Source organism: Fonsecaea nubica (genome assembly GCF_001646965.1).
Source record: "Fonsecaea nubica strain CBS 269.64 chromosome Unknown Scaff43, whole genome shotgun sequence".
Taxonomy (NCBI): domain Eukaryota; kingdom Fungi; phylum Ascomycota; class Eurotiomycetes; order Chaetothyriales; family Herpotrichiellaceae; genus Fonsecaea; species Fonsecaea nubica.
The window spans coordinates 72,180-90,353 of record NW_019173716.1 but is presented as its reverse complement, the minus strand read 5'-3'; the positions used below and the strand labels follow the sequence as shown (position 1 = coordinate 90,353).

At 52.4% G+C, this 18,174-nt stretch overlaps 7 protein-coding genes across 7 annotated transcripts; 3 read left to right on the top strand and 4 right to left on the bottom strand.

The window, feature by feature from the left end:
• Positions 1-382: 382 nt before the first annotated feature.
• Positions 383-6,409, top strand: AYO20_06672 (hypothetical protein; the record flags this gene model as incomplete). Its single annotated transcript, XM_022644961.1, has 10 exons — positions 383-566; positions 623-1,993; positions 2,046-2,268; positions 2,317-2,442; positions 2,503-3,207; positions 3,264-3,851; positions 3,903-4,247; positions 4,305-4,341; positions 4,428-4,952; positions 5,063-6,409. 10 exons carry the CDS (start codon positions 383-385, stop codon positions 6,407-6,409), a joined length of 5,451 nt encoding a protein of 1,816 aa, XP_022499036.1.
• Positions 6,410-7,273: 864 nt separating this feature from the next.
• Positions 7,274-7,669, bottom strand: AYO20_06671 (hypothetical protein; the record flags this gene model as incomplete). The annotated part of the gene is made up of 1 exon (XM_022644960.1): positions 7,274-7,669. The coding sequence occupies one exon, from the start codon at positions 7,667-7,669 to the stop codon at positions 7,274-7,276; it is 396 nt and encodes a 131-aa protein (XP_022499035.1).
• A 568-nt stretch (positions 7,670-8,237) lies between these two features.
• On the top strand, positions 8,238-8,618 carry AYO20_06670 (hypothetical protein; the record flags this gene model as incomplete). The annotated part of the gene is made up of 1 exon (XM_022644959.1): positions 8,238-8,618. One exon carries the CDS (start codon positions 8,238-8,240, stop codon positions 8,616-8,618), a length of 381 nt encoding a protein of 126 aa, XP_022499034.1.
• Positions 8,619-9,402: 784 nt separating this feature from the next.
• Positions 9,403-10,373, bottom strand: AYO20_06669 (hypothetical protein; the record flags this gene model as incomplete). Its single annotated transcript, XM_022644958.1, has 2 exons — positions 9,403-10,258; positions 10,309-10,373. 2 exons carry the CDS (start codon positions 10,371-10,373, stop codon positions 9,403-9,405), a joined length of 921 nt encoding a protein of 306 aa, XP_022499033.1.
• A 1,618-nt stretch (positions 10,374-11,991) lies between these two features.
• On the top strand, positions 11,992-12,669 carry AYO20_06668 (hypothetical protein; the record flags this gene model as incomplete). Its single annotated transcript, XM_022644957.1, has 3 exons — positions 11,992-12,002; positions 12,061-12,514; positions 12,574-12,669. The coding sequence occupies 3 exons, from the start codon at positions 11,992-11,994 to the stop codon at positions 12,667-12,669; spliced, it is 561 nt and encodes a 186-aa protein (XP_022499032.1).
• Positions 12,670-13,912: 1,243 nt separating this feature from the next.
• On the bottom strand, positions 13,913-15,628 carry AYO20_06667 (hypothetical protein; the record flags this gene model as incomplete). Its single annotated transcript, XM_022644956.1, has 2 exons — positions 13,913-15,429; positions 15,484-15,628. 2 exons carry the CDS (start codon positions 15,626-15,628, stop codon positions 13,913-13,915), a joined length of 1,662 nt encoding a protein of 553 aa, XP_022499031.1.
• Positions 15,629-15,729: 101 nt separating this feature from the next.
• Positions 15,730-16,794, bottom strand: AYO20_06666 (hypothetical protein; the record flags this gene model as incomplete). The annotated part of the gene is made up of 1 exon (XM_022644955.1): positions 15,730-16,794. The coding sequence occupies one exon, from the start codon at positions 16,792-16,794 to the stop codon at positions 15,730-15,732; it is 1,065 nt and encodes a 354-aa protein (XP_022499030.1).
• Between the last annotated feature and the right edge of the window lie 1,380 nt (positions 16,795-18,174).

Below are 18,174 nucleotides of genomic sequence, written 5' to 3'. Positions count from 1 at the left end.
AGGTACAGTAGGACTCAGTATAAACTTCACTCATTCTTCAGGGTCCGCCCTACTACGCAAATTACTACCTCCCCTGAACGTTTTGACATAAGTCTGCCGTGGAGCTGTAAGTCATCGAGCGATTTCAGAGAGGCTGGTGCCGCTATCTCTGCAGCCTCTGGTCTTCTCTCACACCAGTCATGGGGCAGCGAACCAAATGTGTAGCGATTGGCGGCCAGGTTGCTTGCCCCTCAGCCGCCATCTCGCGCTTGAGGCTCACTGGCGCCAGCCTTACTGCAGGCCTGAGTTCTGGAGCTGAAGTTCGTCCGGATGGGATCCCTTCGCCTTTCTGTCGGCCAACTGCCGCAGTCAGAGACTTCTCATCGACGGTATCGTTGGGAAGATGACTGGCGACCGCGTCAATCAAGACACGGAGCAGGAAACTCTCCAAGGCAACCCTTCCTCTGCCAGGTACCTTGTGCCAGGATGTCGCGACATGTCCTTGCAGCTCAACAGTGACCCAGCGGAGTCGACTGCAACAACGGACGATACATTGAATGCACAAAACAGTGGGAGGACACTTCAAGGTTCGTCGTGCCTCTTGACTTCTCCGCCCACTGCTCATTGGGCGATGTGTTTGCAGGCTCAGTTTCAAGCCACTCCTCTCCTTCAACCGCCTCAACGAAACAACAATGCAATCTCGGACAAGGTTGCGTCCTCGAGCCGCCACAAGACTTGAAACCTGCTATAAGGACAGACATCGCTTTCGGCGATGGACAGGGCACAGTCGGGTACATCAGCGAGTTTGGAGAACTCATTCAGGTGAGGCGCATGCTGGATTTTGGTCCGAGAGGAGTAATCTACGTTCGTCCCAACTCGGACATCTTCGAATTAGCCCACATTACCCAAGGCTCCTGTCCAGGCATCGGGCTGCGCCTGAATAACCGATCGGTCTTGCCTGACAAAAATTTCCGCCCTGTTTCGTACATCCATGACAGGTGGCCGAAGCTCTCATACACCGCAGAGGATATTGAAGTCGAAATGGTGTTTGCTGTTGTGGATGGGAAAGTTGTGCATCAATGTGTGCTCTCTAACAGAGGCAGTGTTGAAGCCACGGTAGATCTGGTATTTGACCTGAGTTTTGCTCTGGATACCTCGCGAGACTTTTATCAAGATTCCCAATATCGAAGCCCCACGGAGTTCCAGGGAGGGATATCCGTCTCAGGTAATACCTGTATCGTCCTCTGCGGCAATGCTGGCGGTTATGCCAATTTCAGCGCCTCCCTATACACAGACCATGGACATCCAGTGACACTCTTACCTGTCACTGCGAAAGATCTGCTTGAGTCTTGCAGTGAACCAAATCTTGCTCCTTCTCCCGCAAGGCTGAGAATGGGCAAAGAGGACGAGCGGACAAATGCCATTTACCATCTCCTGCCCACCAAGGTTGCCCCGAGTGGGAAACGAGAGCTGACGGCTGTTTATGATTTTAACTATGAACGATGGACAAGAGACCAGGTATATGACTTGAAAATCATGAGGCCACTAAGTGATGGTTTCTATGCATCGCAACGCCGCCATGAGGAAGCATTCCTGACAGCCTACGATAATGCTAAAGCCAACAACGATAGTGAGCAGGCAAACAAGCTCTTACAAGAGGGAGTTCCTGGATACCACGTGGCCCCTGCACGAGAAGATTTACAGCATGGCACATTAGAGGATCTCGTGATGGGAGCCAATCGCCCCAAGGACCAGCAATCACTTTCTCCAGAGGGCGAGGCTCGCGTCATGTTTCAGGTCCCCTTCCACAATCTTGGAGGCGACCCCTTTTGCTCTCATCGTCTGTTTGGGATTGAATGGAGGTCGTGCTGGTGGTTAGATGATCATGTTCCCAGAACCGATGATTTCTCAGACATTCTATGGGGAAGCGCGGGCGAAGCATATGAGCAAGAAATGAAGACACTTGTTGCCGACAAGTTCAAAATGTTACAAGCAGACCCCAAGACTCGACGAGGTGAGCCGCATCGTGAAGCAACTCTTGTCCCTGGATCTGCTAATTCTTGAAGTTTGTGGCTACGTGGATGCCCATGAGTACTTGGGTCATAACTGCCCTGGAAGATGGATCCAGGATCTTCCAGACCAGCGAACCAATTTCCTCTTTCGTCGATACTTGCAGCACATTTTAACAGTGGTGCCCATTGCCGTACCTGGGAAAAGAGACGCCGATTGTGCTTACTTCTTCTGTACTGAAGACCTGCGAGATGTGTCCATGCTTCCTTCAGCCACTCTGTAAGGGTCGTTCCTGTCGGTTGTATCGGTTCTAATCCCACTGCACAGGTATCAGTTCCGTTTTCTCGGTTGTATGCATCGGCTTCTTATGAGCCAAGAAGGCATCATTGACGACTCGCTGAAAGCTTCCCTACTCTCAAGCATTGAGAGAATCTGCAAAGGTCATCTAGCGTGGTAAATTTCCGTCCTAAAATAGGAGCATGCCCGTTCGACCTGTCTGACACTGGTGCTCAGGTGTTTTGAAGTCGCCCAAAAGACACAGAGTGGATTGTGGACCGACATTTACAACGCTTCAGGTGCTAAGCACACTCCTGAGGACGATCATCTTCACACCGTTACAAACTTCTTGAAACTTTTTGATTTCTATGTGGAGTTTCCGATGGGCCGATATTTTGTTCTGGCCACCCTTAAAAACACACTTCTACCTTGGCTGAAGGCACTTCACGAGACCCGAAACAAAAACTCTGGCCTCTGGGAGTCGGGTCGAGAGACTATACAAGTGTCGTGGTGGGATCCCAGTTACCGAGAGGACGAGCAAGTATCGACCCCCGAGTACGATCTGTGTGAATCTATTCAGTATTGGCAGGCTCTTCATACCGTCTTCAGCATCCTAAACGAAATTCGAGCAGAAAATACTGATTCTCAAACACATGGCGACGTTGCCATGTGGACTGCGCTACGGTCTATCACAAAGGAACTTATGGACGGTTTGGAAAGCACGGGTCTTGCGAAAGAGCTAGCCCCTTCTACTCTTCGGGAGAAGATCTTGGAATGCTTCTCTTTCGAGATCGAGAAGGTTTCTGTTGAGACGACGATCCAATCTGTCGAGTTCAAGAATCACACACCGATTTCCGGTTCGTTGGTGGAACAAGTGAAACATAACAAGAAGAGACTCCTGGCCATCAAGCGCTGTGCTAAGGAGCGGCCGAGATGGAATTGGTATATATGTCATTTGATTCTCGATGGACTTGGAGTGTTGAGCTGATTTCTTTCAGGTATACGGAATCCATGATACTTTGCCCCAAGTTCGACCTCGGTTTCTTTGATACCGATCGCCCTCCATACCGACTTGAAGAGTGGTCGAATGCCGTTGAGGCGCAACAGTTTCAACTGGAGGCGTTTTGGAGGAAACCCCTCCGATACAGCTTGGCCCTTATTTTGGCTTCTGACAGCAAGATCTCACTCGATAAATCGAAAGACCCAGCAGCAATGGCTTCTACGTGTACAACTGTTCTGCTGGGGTGTGTCTTGCGCAGCGGACTGATGGCTGAAGAGGTAGACCCAAAAGACAAGAAGCCTCAGCGCAGGCATGGAGACCTTCCAAATGCCGGTTTTGGGGTGCCCTATTACCTATTCAGGGTAACTTATGGAAACCTGATTGCATTCTACCCAAAACAGATTTCCACTCTCTCTGACGGTTCTAGAGATGGCGTCACCTTCGACGAGAGACTTTGGAAAAAGGCTTACAAAGCCATCCGGTCCAAGACGAAGGCTGGCTTGTACAACATTACAAATGTTGACAGAGCCAACGTGGTCGACTTGACTGAGGTGTGCGAACCAGAATGGTTGTTTGACCCTCCATGGTACTGTAGAATTTCATTGGAGAATGTCCGAGAGACGACTGACACTCACAGGTATTTCGCGAAACAGGAGCGTTTGGCGGACAGGTCGGGCGGGGATTATGGGATACCAGATGACCTCAAAGAAACAGTACGCTTAAGATTGGACACTCTCAGAGCCTTGAATCATGGCGACGACAATTTCCCCTATGCCGTTTTCAACGAAGCTATTGAGTTATATGATCGTGATAGCGACGAATTCTTTCGAGATGCTGACAATGAACGGCTTGGAAGTGTCGTCGACGTGATCAGGGCCGGCAAGCGTCAGTCGCGGATTCAAGAATTCATCCCTAACGCTTGGGAGCTTCTTGAGCGCACATCCAGGACTAGGACCAAGAATGATGTGAAGAAGAGGCTGATGTGAGTTGTGAGAAAGTGCTTCAAGCCTAGGGATTGACATTGACATCTGACATCCAGATACGTATACGAGTGTGGACCAAGGTTCTCATTAGCGGTACGGCCACCGATCTGCTTCTCACTGAGAGCCATCTACCTGTTGCTCTACTGACAGCTTAAACAAGCTCTATCTTTCTGTTCCAGATAAAGAGCGATACTCAATGGCGACTTTCCTGGCTCGCCACCAGTCACGAGACGTATTTCACCGTGAAGATGTACAGACATTTCCCTGGAAGGCCTGTAAAGCTCATTTCTGACGAGATATCGCAGACGCACAAGTCCATCAATTCTTGGATCACCGAGTTGCATATTGGCTTCTACAGAGTCATTTCTGACTGGTCAGCTCCGACTGATGATGATGATTCCGATGACGAGCAAGATCCACGCAGTCAGTCTATATTCTCGGGAAAGCCATTTCGACTGCCGGGCGACGAGACAAATTGCATCGAGAAATGCGCAATTTCTTTCCGTTTTGATGGTGACCTTTATGACCGATACTGGACCTGTTATGCCGCAGTATATCTGCCAGAATGTGACACCGAAGATCGATGGTTTGCCGATGTGAACTCGTTCAATCTAATGAGGCCTACCGGAGAAGGGAATAGAGACACTGAACACAGCCAGCGCAAGATCTTGGAAGCAAGGTGGTTTGAGGGAGCGACCAGGATTGTATGTGAGGAGACACAAAATATTTTGAGAGTCGTTTCGGGTGTCCTTGGTGAAGATGTCGGTATATGTCCGTTGAATTAATCCTGACGTCGAAGCTGACCTGGTCACAGCGCAATGGACGGTACACTGCCACTGCCTATGACACCTTTCGAGAGACCTTCGAGACGAACAAGACAACCTACTTCCGATATGGCGAAACGGTCAAATTTCTCCGTCACGTTCTCGAGAACCTTGAAGCGGTGCGAAATGTTGCCGACAAGTGGGAAAACCGAGCAAATGCACGCGAAGTTCAGCCTCGTTGGACGCGTGATGATGAAGCTGCGTATGCCCTTGAGGTCTCTATTTGGTGTCGCCGAGCCAAAGCAAATGTTCAAAACATGGCTGTTCTGAAGAACCAGGTCGAGGCGAAACTGAATCATATCAAACAACTCCGAGAGTGGCTTATTGACGACTTGCAACTTAAGGAAGCACGAGTGTCAAATCGATCTGCGGACGATGTGCGCATCTTCACCTACGCCACCGTCGTCTTCTTACCGCTCAGCTTCGCGTCAAGCATTTTCAGCATGGGTGGAGCCCCTTCACACAGTACCGCCGTTTCGTTTGTGACCGCTGCGATTATTGCACTGATTGCCACCCTTGCGTTTGTTCTCAACGCTGGAACCTTTATGAGGGAGATTGCAAAATGGAAAATGTGGGTTTTTGATCTACCAGATGAGGCTGGCTTTACCGAGCACTCGGAAAGCCAATGGCGAAAAGTTGGACAGAAGTGTAAACACTGGTTTGTGCGTTATCCCTCCGGCCGTGTCCTCGTCGCCTGGAGAGTGGTGGCAATGAAGGACCGTAGAAACATCGCGGGCAAGCTTCTCCTGGGCATACTTCTTCTCCCTCTGTTCGCCTTCACATGGATCTGCGGCTTTGTGGCGCTGAACCTCTACGACCTGATCAAACTCTTGTTCCTCGACCTGCCTCAATATCCACGCAACCGCAAAAAGCATCAGGATCAACTCGAAACTGCAAAATCCGACGAGCAACTGTCAGCTACTCAGAAAGCCACCAAGGACAAGGAGGAAGGAGGCAAGGTTTTGGTAGACGCCTCCAACAAGAAAGAAGCACAGAGACGTGCAGCGGAGAAGGCTAGGGAGAAATGGCGACACGAAAGACTCAAGAATTTTATGCACAAGCCACGCTTGAAGGACATTTCGAAGCATTTGACCGAGGGCATGACGGTTGGAGAGGTCAGGGACGCCCACAGGCAAGATGTCGAGAAAAGGGCAATGGAGCTCGAAGAGCGCAGGCAAAAATACCGTCACGCGATAGAGAATGTCTCTAACTTCAGCGACACCGAAGATGAAGACGAAAAGGCAACTCAATCGCGCAGGCGGAACAAGCGTCTGGCCCCAATCTTCTGGAGAAGACGGCAAGAACCTGACGTCGAGGCCGTGGGACATGGAGATTGATTCCGGCCAACAGTGCAACAGTTGTGTTGGAGACCAAGGTGTCGAATCACTGGTTGATTCCCCTGGGGATATAATACTTAATGATAATATGGAGAACTGGTTAGTCGACTCTGGGCCTGCTCTTGCTTCTTTTGCTTTGCGTATTGCTAGTGCCATTCATGAGACTCTTGGTCCATAACGATATGAATCAACGAGGCTGTCCACACCAGCATATAGGCCGCTTTCCAGCCGTAACAAACCCATGAACCATCACCATCTGGCCAAACACTTCCACTATACGAGTCCCGAGTGAGTCCAGGTCCACCAGCAGTATCGTGATCTGGATCGGGATCAGTTTATAAGCCAACATTGATGTTGCACGGTCTCGCTGAGAAAATCGCCCTCGTCACATAATCTTCAAGCTCGAGATGCCCCCAAATACCATTGTCCCCCTTTATCGTTGTGGGCGTATACATGCATGAGTGCCTCAAGCATTCTAGGTATCATCATGGTGGTGGTGGTTGTCGCCCAGCAAGAAAAAGGAGCTTGCTTTGTATTCTCTCCATACAAGCGAATGCCTCGTCGGCATTGGATTGCCTTGTCTTGGTCTGCCCTGTTTCGACGCTTAACTGGGCGTGCTGGGTCATGTTTGACCGCGAAAAGACAGGCGATTAATGGTATCTTCTCCTCGGACGCGTCATCTCCATTATGATCGAAAGAGAATGCTGGGCCTGTTGTGGATGAGTGCTCATATTGTCGAAAGGGGGCGAGTGTAGCGTCGTTTTACTGGAGACAAGACAAATATCCGTTCCCTGGCCATGAATGTGAATGTGAATGTGTCGTGTGCACTTTTGATTGGTTTTTTTCTGGTTCCCGCCGTCTTCTTTACTGCTTTGGTGTCTTTTGCGGTCCGACCTTTGAGCGAATGTCCGGGTGCCGTCGAATAAACCGTGGCAGCCAGTTATGACCGACCAGACCGGACCCTCCGGTCGTCGTGCTCAAGATACCGGCGAGTTTATTCACCGAATCGAAGCTCAACGGCTTGCCGCTGAGCGCCTCCAGGTCGAGGATCCACCCCTTCAGCGTAACCTCCTGCGCGTTGGACAGCAGCTGCTGCGGCTCGTGCGACAGCGTGGCCGACTGCGTGCTGCCCTTGAGTCGGCGGCTGAGCGTCGCGTAGTTGACCTCGTTGGCGGTCGCGCACGCGCGGATCGACGGATACTTGCGCGTCCGGTAGTCCGTGATGGCCTGTTGGATTCCGGTCTCGCGAGTCGGGGACATTTGGATGACTGCGCGGTTTTTAATGAGACGGGATTGGGAGAGTGGTGGTCGTCGTCGTAGACTGGGTAGGGCAATGGTTTTGTCTGGGTCTGTGGACAGGGAGCGCGTGTTGCATTAGCAGGTGTACCTCCGAGTAGGGACAAGACGTGTGTGTGGTTGGTCGGTTGGAACTGACTGACCAGATCCGCTCAAGATGGAGTTGGTAATTATTAGGCGGGCCGGCCCCTGGGGTTCTTAGTTAGGGGACCCACCATGCAAGTACAATACTCGCTAGGTACCTAGTAAACAACCTTGAAGTCAGTGCGGGATGGAACACAACGCCACTTGTGCATGACCACATCTAACCAATATCATTATCCTCAATATCGTCGCAGGCGACAGCCACAAAACGATCGATTTTATCCTTCGACACAAAACCCTCTCGACAGATTCCTATCCGTCCAAGTTTTCATCCGTACCATACATAGAAAGACATATCCACCAGTTCCCCAGAGAACCCGTCCCCTCTCTTGTCCTTGTACGCGCGCGCGCACACCATCATATATATCACATCCTCGAACCAGCAGCCATGCTGCGGCGTAAACCCACCGCGCTGACCGTCACCAACGAAGACATCGCCGCGTTCGAGGAGGCGTACCTCCGCCGCCTGGCCTACGCGAGGTACCTCAAGACCGGCGAGGATCCCGAAGGTCTGTTCCGCAACGGCGGCGCGGGGCCAGGCGTGGGCGTGGACGGGAGGATGATGACGACCACGACCACCGCCGCCGGCGACGCACGCAACATGCGCGGATCTGGCGCCGACGTGGGCGCCGCCGCAGGGGCGCAGGTGGCGATCGATCCGAACGACGAGCTCAAGCCGCTACCTGGGGACAAGGCCAGGATTGTGAGGAGTCGGGAGGAGAGGATCATGGGTGGTGCTGGAGGTGGAGGAGGAGCAGGTGCACGGTGATATACCGATCATACATAATACACACATACCACACCACATCACACGCACAAACGCACAAACGTGGAGAGAGCGGGCATGTTGCGTAATGACGATACCCAACAATCCGCGTCGCATACCCCTTCGCACGGAGAAGAATGCGTGCCCTCAATCCTGTCCTGGTAGAGGTATCCAGGATGGGATGATCGTGCGGAAATACTGGGCCGACAACACCTGCACGCCGCATCGAGATTTACTTCTTTGCGAAGAAGAATGCAGTGGTTGCACGCGACTCTTCATCAACCAACCGATCCAGCAATCGTCAGAATGGATCACTTGCGACGTAGGTCAGAGTCAACATCACGTTGCGGAAAGTCTTGTCGTGCGGAAGTATCCTCTACGGGGATCGTCTCCTGCGCACACCGAAGGGGCTAGTTTGTCTATGGTGTCACTTCCACCCCCATCGTGGTCACCAGAGTGGATAGTATTCGCTTTTCCACGTACGACTCATCTATCTACATTGCTTTGCAAGCGCCGAATCAAGGAAACGCGGGCCCGTTGGAACACCACAGGGGTTGGTTCTGGATGGAATAGGATATAATTCGTGTCTTGGAGCAATGTTGGCCGGAGGAAATGATGGAAAACCATAAAGAATCTCGCCAGAAGTTGATAGTGTGCTGGGGTAGACCAAAGTCCCTCCGAATAGCTTGACACCTTCAGTGGTATTTCCTCCGATCTGTCAAGCAGACCATAAATGTTGCACGGTTTATTCCATGTTCCCCAAATACAAATACAAAGTCGACGGATATCACTCCTGCTTATCATCCTCTACCCGCGGTTGTTTGGACCCAGCGCCGTCCTGACTTTCCTCATTTGTGCCCTGCTGCTGACCCTGGCCTTCTTCAGAGATGGTCTCCATCCTATCCGCATTCCGTCTCTCTTCCTCCTCACGTGCTATACGCTCTCTTTCCAGACGATGCTGTTCTTCTTCCATACTCATCCGCAAAGCCATGGCGAGTTCTGGGTCCGCCGCTGCATCGATGCCAAATTCATCGAATCGACCAGCGCCGCCGCCAGTCTCAATCCCTTCCATACCACCAGCTCCAGCTCCCATATCTCCACCCATGCTGACGATAGGCGTAGTGATGAGGCTGTCGCTAAGCAAACCCGGTCCCGGTGGGATGACGGCAAGGTAATTTCCTTCTCCCGACGAGCCACCTACGGCTTCCACAAATTTCTCCAGTATTGATTTCGTACTTGATTCAACGGCATCACCAAAGGCCACAAAATCGACCGAGACGTTGTTTTTCTTGCACTTCTTGGCCAGCTTGATCAATTCCTTCTCTGTGTCGTTCTTATCCCCGAATTTCGGATCCAGTTCGCTACATATCAAAACGACGATCCGCTGTCGTTGGGATTTGTTTGCTCTGTGATGGAGGGCCAGCATTGCCACGCTGATAGCCGTACCTAACCTTATGTGGCCCTTAATCTTGGTCTCATGTAGGCCAGCCAGGATGGCACCAATGTTGTTCGTGGGGGTTGTAAGGACCTTGGGACCCGTCCCAGCCATGGACATGATACCGACAGCGGATTCGGGATTTGAGGAGGTCTTTGCGTTGAAAATGAGTGAAACAACTTCGGACTGCGCTGAGAATCGATTGGGTCTGGCGGACAATAAGTAGCTACTCGTATATGACTTCTAGTCCTCACATACAGATAGTCGCCATTCCTGCTGGCCTCGCTGTTGTCAACAACGATCATGGTCGCCTCGAGCACCATATTGGCGGTGTTGTGTGAACCGGAACTTCACAATTACGTCAATGATTCCTGGTCGAACTGGGAGTTGACAAAAAGGCCACTTGGGTTTCAGAGTGAGAGTGGACTGTGAGGAATTAGAATAGAGGGTGTGGACGGAGGAAGTTGGAATGAAGTGATCTGGAAGCTAGATTCACTCTTGCTGGCGGAACCTGAAGGTTGATGCAGGCACAGACGCAGGCGCAGCCGCCAACGCGTCAAGCAGCAGGAGAGCCGCCCCCACCACCCCTGTGCAGCCTTGGCGTCCTCCGCGTGGAGTTCTTGAGCTGGACTGCCATCTGCGACTATATCCTATATTCATCTACCGCACTAGAAATGGCTACACTTCTGGATTCCGCTCGACCACTGTATTGAGGGAATAACAGTATAAACTCCTCGTGCGATGATCTCAAAGAATTCAGGTTTCTCAGAGATGCTTTACCTGCGTCACTAACCCTTCTGTAGGGAAACGAGTCGAAGATCGATAGGGCATGGACGGAGGCGTGGTTGCGACATAGGAGCAGACACCGTTGACGCTTCAGAGCAGCAAGATACAGGAGGGTGATGGATGACAGTCAGTGACGTGGACTTGAGGAAGGCGAAGGAGGATCCTCTCAGGCGCCAGATGCGGATGCGCGGACAGACAACACCCGTGTCCACTCGGAGGGGTAGTATAGTGGAAGACAGAGATCTGGCCTTCTCAACTGATCGAGCTCTTACGGACGTCGATGTTCGACTACCACCTTTTCACTATGCGCCGGGACGATACGGCCTCGCAGGAGAAGCCCCAGACGGTGGTCGAAGAGCTTAAAACCCCATCTTGACATCAAAAAGTGGGAGAGGGACTTAGAGACGGAGCGCTGACTGAGCAAACGGGTTATACTATGTCTGGCGCAACCCCTACCGACCCAAGGAGGGAGCCAGACGAGCTGATACAGTGGCTGACGGAGGTCGGGAAGAGGGAGGACAAGATGAGAGTGGGTTGAGAGTGGTTTAGCCACTGGGAGCCAGGAGACGCGATAGAGTGCCTCTCGACCGTCCTGGCCGAGCAAGGCCTGGAAGTGCAGAGGGAAAGTAGAAGACGCACTTATGATACTTGTTTTGAGCCGCAATCTGTCACGATTTATACATGCAGATAGCCTGGGCGAGACAGACTTATGGCCAGCGCTTTCTGCCTGCGTGTTACTTGCAAGCACGACCAACAGTGCGAGATCTGGGGCTTGGTCAGATCTTCAGTCGCTCCGATATCCTCGTAGATTCAATGAATAGACGTCTATGAATACATCTGGGACGACCGTCGAGCATTGATTTTGATGGAAGGTGTAAGCGGGGGAGCGATGATCGCCCCCAGACCCCACAGAATGTTGCACACATCTTCGCTCCTCGTTCTCACTTGACTGACCCATTCCATGGCAACCACTGATACCTGATGCAGTGACCGGGTTAGCGATGGCGACAGCGGAGATGCCACACCCTTGAGAGCAGACCTTTCCTCCCATCTGCTCGTTCCACTTCTTCACAGAGTCACAATGTAAGTTCAACCTGGTGTCGGGGCGCGGTGTGGAAATGTACCTCGATCGTCTTGTTTCCCCCCTTCCATTCAATGCCTCTGAGGTCCATGGAGATTATTTTTTTGACCATCTTTGGTTAAATTCAATATTTGCGCGCACAGGCCCGTCTTCGCCCTCCTCATCATCTCCAAAGCCGGCTCGCTCATCTACCACCGCACCTTCCCGACCACGACCCCGGGCACCAGCGCCGGCAGCCTCGCGGGCCAGAGTCAAGCCCAGACGGTGGGCACGCTGGGACTACCAGGCACCTCGACGCTCACCACGAACGACTACCTCGTCCTGGCCGGCACATTCCACGGCGTGCACGCAATCACGCGCTCCCTCACCCCCAAGCTCCCCGTGACGTCCTCCTCGGGCACCGCACCGTCAGGGAGGAACTGGACGTACCCAGACCCGACCGTGCCGCCCTCGGGCATCGAGTCCCTCGAATCCTCATTCTTCCGCCTCACGGTCTTCCAGACGCTGAGCGGGACAAAGTTTCTCCTCTTCACCGACCCGAGCATGCCCAACACGGACGTTCTCATGAAGGGCATCTACGAGCGGTACGCCGACTACGTATGCAAGAACCCTTTTTGGCAGATGGAGATGCCTATCAGGATAGAAGCGTGGGACAGGAGTTTGGGACAATGGTTGACGAGGCGATGAGCGATTTCACATATACTTCAGCACACGTGCAAGCAGAAGCCGCACAACGAACGTTCAAGAGATGAGTTGGACTATCAGCTGTGTCGCTTATCAAACACAACCCGTCAGTCAAGCAGGAACTGTCTGCGAAAAGCGGCATTATTCCTCCTCGGGCTGGCTCAAGATACATGCTCTGTCATGGAATTTGATTTCCCACCACCGATGTGTATCCAATGCCTTGTGACAGCGCCCGACTGTGTGGAAAGTGGTCTCTAATAAAGGGGATACAATGGGTTGATGTAGGGCCTGCTAGCCTTAGCGAAACGGCTAGCGAAACGGCCTTTCGCTAGGTAGCGGAGGAACACATTTTTGATCCCTCACTCCATGCCCCTAGATACCTTGGGACGGGAAGGCAAGACTTAAACGCGCGCGAGAGGGATCTTCAAGCAATCTCAGGCGTCTCTGCCTCAATGCGATGACGAGCATGAACCGGACTCTGGGAGGGGCAGAATAGAGGCAAGAGCAAAACCACATAGAAAGCCAAGAGAGAAAATTTTACGATTCACAGAATCGTGCAAACCGGCCATAGACGCTCTCGTCGATTGTCATCATCGTCATCAATATCTTTCCAATCCGGTCTGCAAATGACCTAGAGCAGAGATTACCTGCTCCAAAATAGGGCTTTCCTGCTGGCTTCTGGTCCCTTCTCGTAGATATATCTCCGAGACTGGCACATGTATGCATGGATAGGTATCCATCCTGATCGATCGATCGTAAGACTGCAAGAATTGCAGCATATCTGCCCAGGCAGTCAGTCAATCCCGTCTGATCATAAGTCGTTGCCATTGCCCATGTCCAGTTCACCCTGGCCCTTTCTCTCTCTCACAGTTCCTCGCCCAAGAGCTTTCTGCCCATATGGTGAAACATACGTGGCCATTGACCATGGTGTTTGTCTTCGTTTTGTTTCGCGCGCTGTTATTGTCGCTGATGCCCATTCTAGGATTGCTCCTTTGCGCGTGCGGTAAGTGATCGATCACCCTCTCCACTATGGAGCGCATGCAGAACCCTTTCCTGCGCACCCGTCCAAGCTGAGCATGGGGAAATTAGGCACATGCGGGTACGGGAATGTGCGCAGGCACAGCATCGAAGGCGAGTCTGCGCGGACCAAGCAGTATTCCCAGGCTGTCCTTCAAAGTATGTGGCCTGCTTGGAATACTATCATTGTGCGAACGCGCCCTCGCTGTAATGGTGAGGCACTATGCAGATCGACCTTCGCGTTCTTGTGATTGAAAGTTCATAACCCAACTAGAGGCAAGAGAACCCAAAATACTAATGAGTATAATCCCACCTCCTCTTCAACCTGCCTGCATCAATCACATTAGCAACACTCTGCTGCCACTGTTGAGGTGTCACGAGCATAGCCGCGCCTCCCACTCCGGTTGTAGCGTACGCGGTTCCGGCGGACATGGGCAGCTGGGAGTCTGACACCATTTGCGGTGACGCATTCTGATATGACTGCGACTGCTGTGCGGCAAAGTAGTGTTGCTGGGGCTGTTGCTGCTGAGGGGTATAGCTCGGCAGCGAAGCCGCTCCGTAGGTGGGGGAGCTGGTCGAGGTAAAGCTCGCTTGCATGGATTGCATATTCCCTGGAGGTGATGCACCGCTGCCCCCGTACAGGGACGGTGGGGGAGCAAGCGCCGACGCGGGAATAGCGAATGCCGTGTCAAATTGGTCAATGATCGGGGTCGGATTCCACTGAATTTCGGTCGCCGACGTCGGCTGCTGGTAGTAACCACCCGCGGAACTCGGGATGCTTGAAAAGGGTGTCTGTTCCAGTTCGTAGTTCTGGCCATACAAGGGTGTCGGAGGTTTGGAATCAGCGGCATAGACCGAAATAGGCGGCGTGGAGAGGTATGGGGTCTGTCGCGTCATCTGGCCTAGATGTTGTGCCGCGTACGGACCAGGCTGTGCTTGCTGCTGCTGCTGCTGCGGCTGTTGAAGGTCGACAAGTTTCTGACCCTGTGACTGCAGCGGTAGCTGATGTCGATCGTACGGCTGTGGAGAAATAGGAGACGGGCGAGAATTCTCAGACGGTGTTCCATGAGGAAACGACTCCTTGAGTTCAAAGGGCTTGTTGACGTCGGCTGAAAATGCGGCTCGAAGAGCATTGATCTGAGCCTCTGTTTCTGGCATTGGCCAGGCAGAGATACACCGCTCAAGGATCCTCATTTGTCGTACAAAGTAGTCCTTTGCTTCAAAGTTGAACTCTGGATCCGGGGAGGAAAGCGCAACCAGGTGAATCATGATACAGGTTAGGATGGCATAGATGGTGAAATTGATCCCCCTTTGCATCACCAACAATCCCGTCAAATCGAAGTTAGCGAGAATTCCTTCCTGTAGTCGACAAAGGATCTTGGCCGAGTTGTAGCAGACACTCATATGGTGTCGCCACTGACTATCAGCAGCGAACGACTGAGACGCCGACAGCTGTGGCCGATGGAGCATCACGATGGCCAGATGATAATGAGAGTGCATGTTTCCCAGAAAATGGGAAGTCACATTAGGCGTCTCGCCTGTCGGTGGAAGTGGCAGTTGTAAGTCTGGTGGAAGCTCATCGGGCCATTTCTGAAAGGAAGCGTTATATGCCACGAATTCTTTGTCCAGAGCCCAATCCTTCTTCCGTTGCAGTCTGCGGTGGACGTCCGTGATGAGACGAATGTTGCGGACGTTGCGAACGAAGTATGCAAACTGTCTCGAAATTGTCCGTTCGTAGTCGTCCATTTCAGAGCCCGGCGGGCTTTCGCTGATATCAATAGAATTCGGATCTACACCGAAATCGGTTCGTCCTGGATATATGTCAGTCAACGCAGTCACTCTATGGCAAGAAGAGCAATATTCACCTTGCGGACCTCCTACCATGGTCTCGCAAACCAGAAGTGTCTGCCAGATTCGAGTCTTTGTCAGGCACTCAGTCGGGTCGGAACCACATGACTCCCCTGAGGAATGGATTTCATAGTGTAGATGTAATTCGAGATCTTTTGCCATCGTGATTGCCGTTTTACAAGTCATCCATGAACGATAGTAGTAACCCCTTTTGGGGGCACTCTCTCGCGCTTTTAGCAGAAGTAACAAGGCCTGAAGATTGCTCAACCGTGGACTGTCCAGAAAGAATGGTTCGTGTTCTCCCGCTTGTTAGCAGCGCACAGCCAAAAGGGTGTATCGTACTTACTATTGGCCAAAGCAAGCCATTGTGCGCCTTGGGCTGGATCATCTGACAGGCGACCAGCATTGGCAAAAACGGCTTCCAGGATAAGAGGTGAGATGGATGACTGATCATTGTGCCACTGATTGTAGAATTGTTGTCTGTTCAGCACTGGCACGTATGGGTGGACGTTATTGAAATACGTCTCAAAGGCTTGCATCGCGTCCTCGTGCGACGGCATCAGAGCCGGAGGAATCCTGATTTGAGAGCCTGCATCGGTGCTGAAGGCAGCAGCAATCCGTGGTTCAGGCTCAGGTTCCTGGATGGGGAGGTCCAGTTCTTTGCTGCTTTTTTCTGAGCGAATATAGGGAGCGACTCCGCTTTCACCAATCTTCAGCTGCCCAAGGTGTTCCATGAGATCTTCGGCAGTGAATTGGTCGATCGGGGAAGACCCAGCGCGCTCTTGCCTGAAAGGTGTCTCGTCATATTGGGTCTGCGCATACGTTTGAGAAGCATTCTGGAAGGTGTCATGTAGCGTCCCGGGGATTTGATGGGAGTCTGGGTAAAAGCTGTCGTAGGTCTTTTCGTTGGCTTGAAACAACGGCTTCTGGTGATTGGTCACGTATGCATCGTAGGAGTATGGGTTTCCTTGGTTGAGTTGGAAGGCTGGGGCTGCGGGCGCATAGCTCTGGACTTGTTGTTGGCCAGGTGCGACTAATGCGGCCGAGTATGAAGGCGGTCCGCCCGTCTCTTCGCCAGCACTCCCCGGCCCAACATCTCCTGGATCACCGTCCAATCCTCCCGCCGGAGGGATGCATTGAAGTTTCAGCCGGACACAGGCGGCGCAAGGCCATGTGTTGGTTGTGGCAGAGTCGCACTTGATCTTCCGTCGACGACATCCTTCACAAGCTCTCATTACCTTGAGTCGCTTATGTCGGTTATGCTCATCGACAAAGACGTAGTTCTTGGGGCCGGGAGGAGGCGCGGATGACAGAGAATAGCTCTGCATAGTGGCATCTCATCCACTCGGACTGACACCACATTGGGTAAGTGCGAGAACGGCGGGTGCCTCGATCGAGGAGTTGTGGCCGTGGTGAGATGGTCCAGTGTCGAATCAATGACTAACTCGTGAATAAGCGGGCAGCCGGATTGCGCGCATATAAGAACGACCGCAAAGGAGAGGGCTGTCGCAAAAGAGGCGCGTGGTGAGGTTGAACGGAGATGGGAAGAGGCCAAAGGGTGAGCGCGTGCTAAATGGGCAGATTTGGATGATGGATGATGGGACTCTTTTCGTGTAGCGCAACCTCGAAACACTTCGACCTCGGCACGTTGGGGCACTTTGAAGCGTTTTGAATGCACAGGTTCAGGCAAAGTCGGGTTTGTGGTCAGCCACAAGAACGTTGGCAGAGGCAAAAACTTCACCAAGTTCGAGGCATCAGGCGTGAAGATGCCTGGGCCATGTTCGAGTCTCAACGCAGGGAGGAGGATGGTTCCGACGGTAGCGGGCGGAGCGCGTTGACAGGACACGGCCCTCTTTGCACATGCGACAAGAACAACGTACGAGGTACAAGACTTGTTCGCCTAAGAAGTCAGCGGCCGTGGAGTGGGTAGGAATGGTGTTCGTATGCTGCCAGTTTGTGGGAACAGCCACAGCCTATTCGCATCCGAGTTCTTGTACTTGGTTGTGGTCACGAAAATGCCACCGGAAGGGTTGGAGGGCAGATCTACACCAGGATTTGGTCCTATAGGGGTGACAGTTTAAGATACAAAATAAGGGGATTTGCAGTCCCAAGTTTGGGGAGTGGTCAACCACTATTGCAAGGATGAATGCTGCTGCGTGGTGAATGGTGCGTGGTGGGCGGTGTTACGGAGCGCCAGGGAACGGACGAAGGAATCATCGTTGAGCTGCTTACCCAGCCAGCTTTCACCAGCTCTCTCCCTGGTGTCCCTGCTCAGCCAACCATCATCTGTTCGCCATTTTGCCTCTGGCCTCCTGTCTGGAGGGGCTGGAGGCGCCGTCAGCCCTAAATGCAACGTCAGGACTGCCGGCTTGACCAAACTCTGTGCCCTCGGGCTCGCCGCCCTACGAGCCTGTGGCCAACGACCAGTGGAGAGTCAGTCTACACGTCTACAAGTGAGCGACACTTCAATCATCCCATCTCTACCTTGCGCTTCGGAGGGTACATGCTATTTGTGCCAGCAATGTCCCACGTTCTCCGTCAACAGCACCTCAGGCGCCCGGAGGCATTGAACTGCGCACCAGCGTATGGAGAGTTTGCGAGGGTTCCACGGCGATAAGACCACCAGTTTTGTTTCAGAAGAAAAAAGAATAAAAAGAAAAGAAAACTCGCGAAGCAAAACTCTACAAGGAATATGGCTGTGCGGGTGC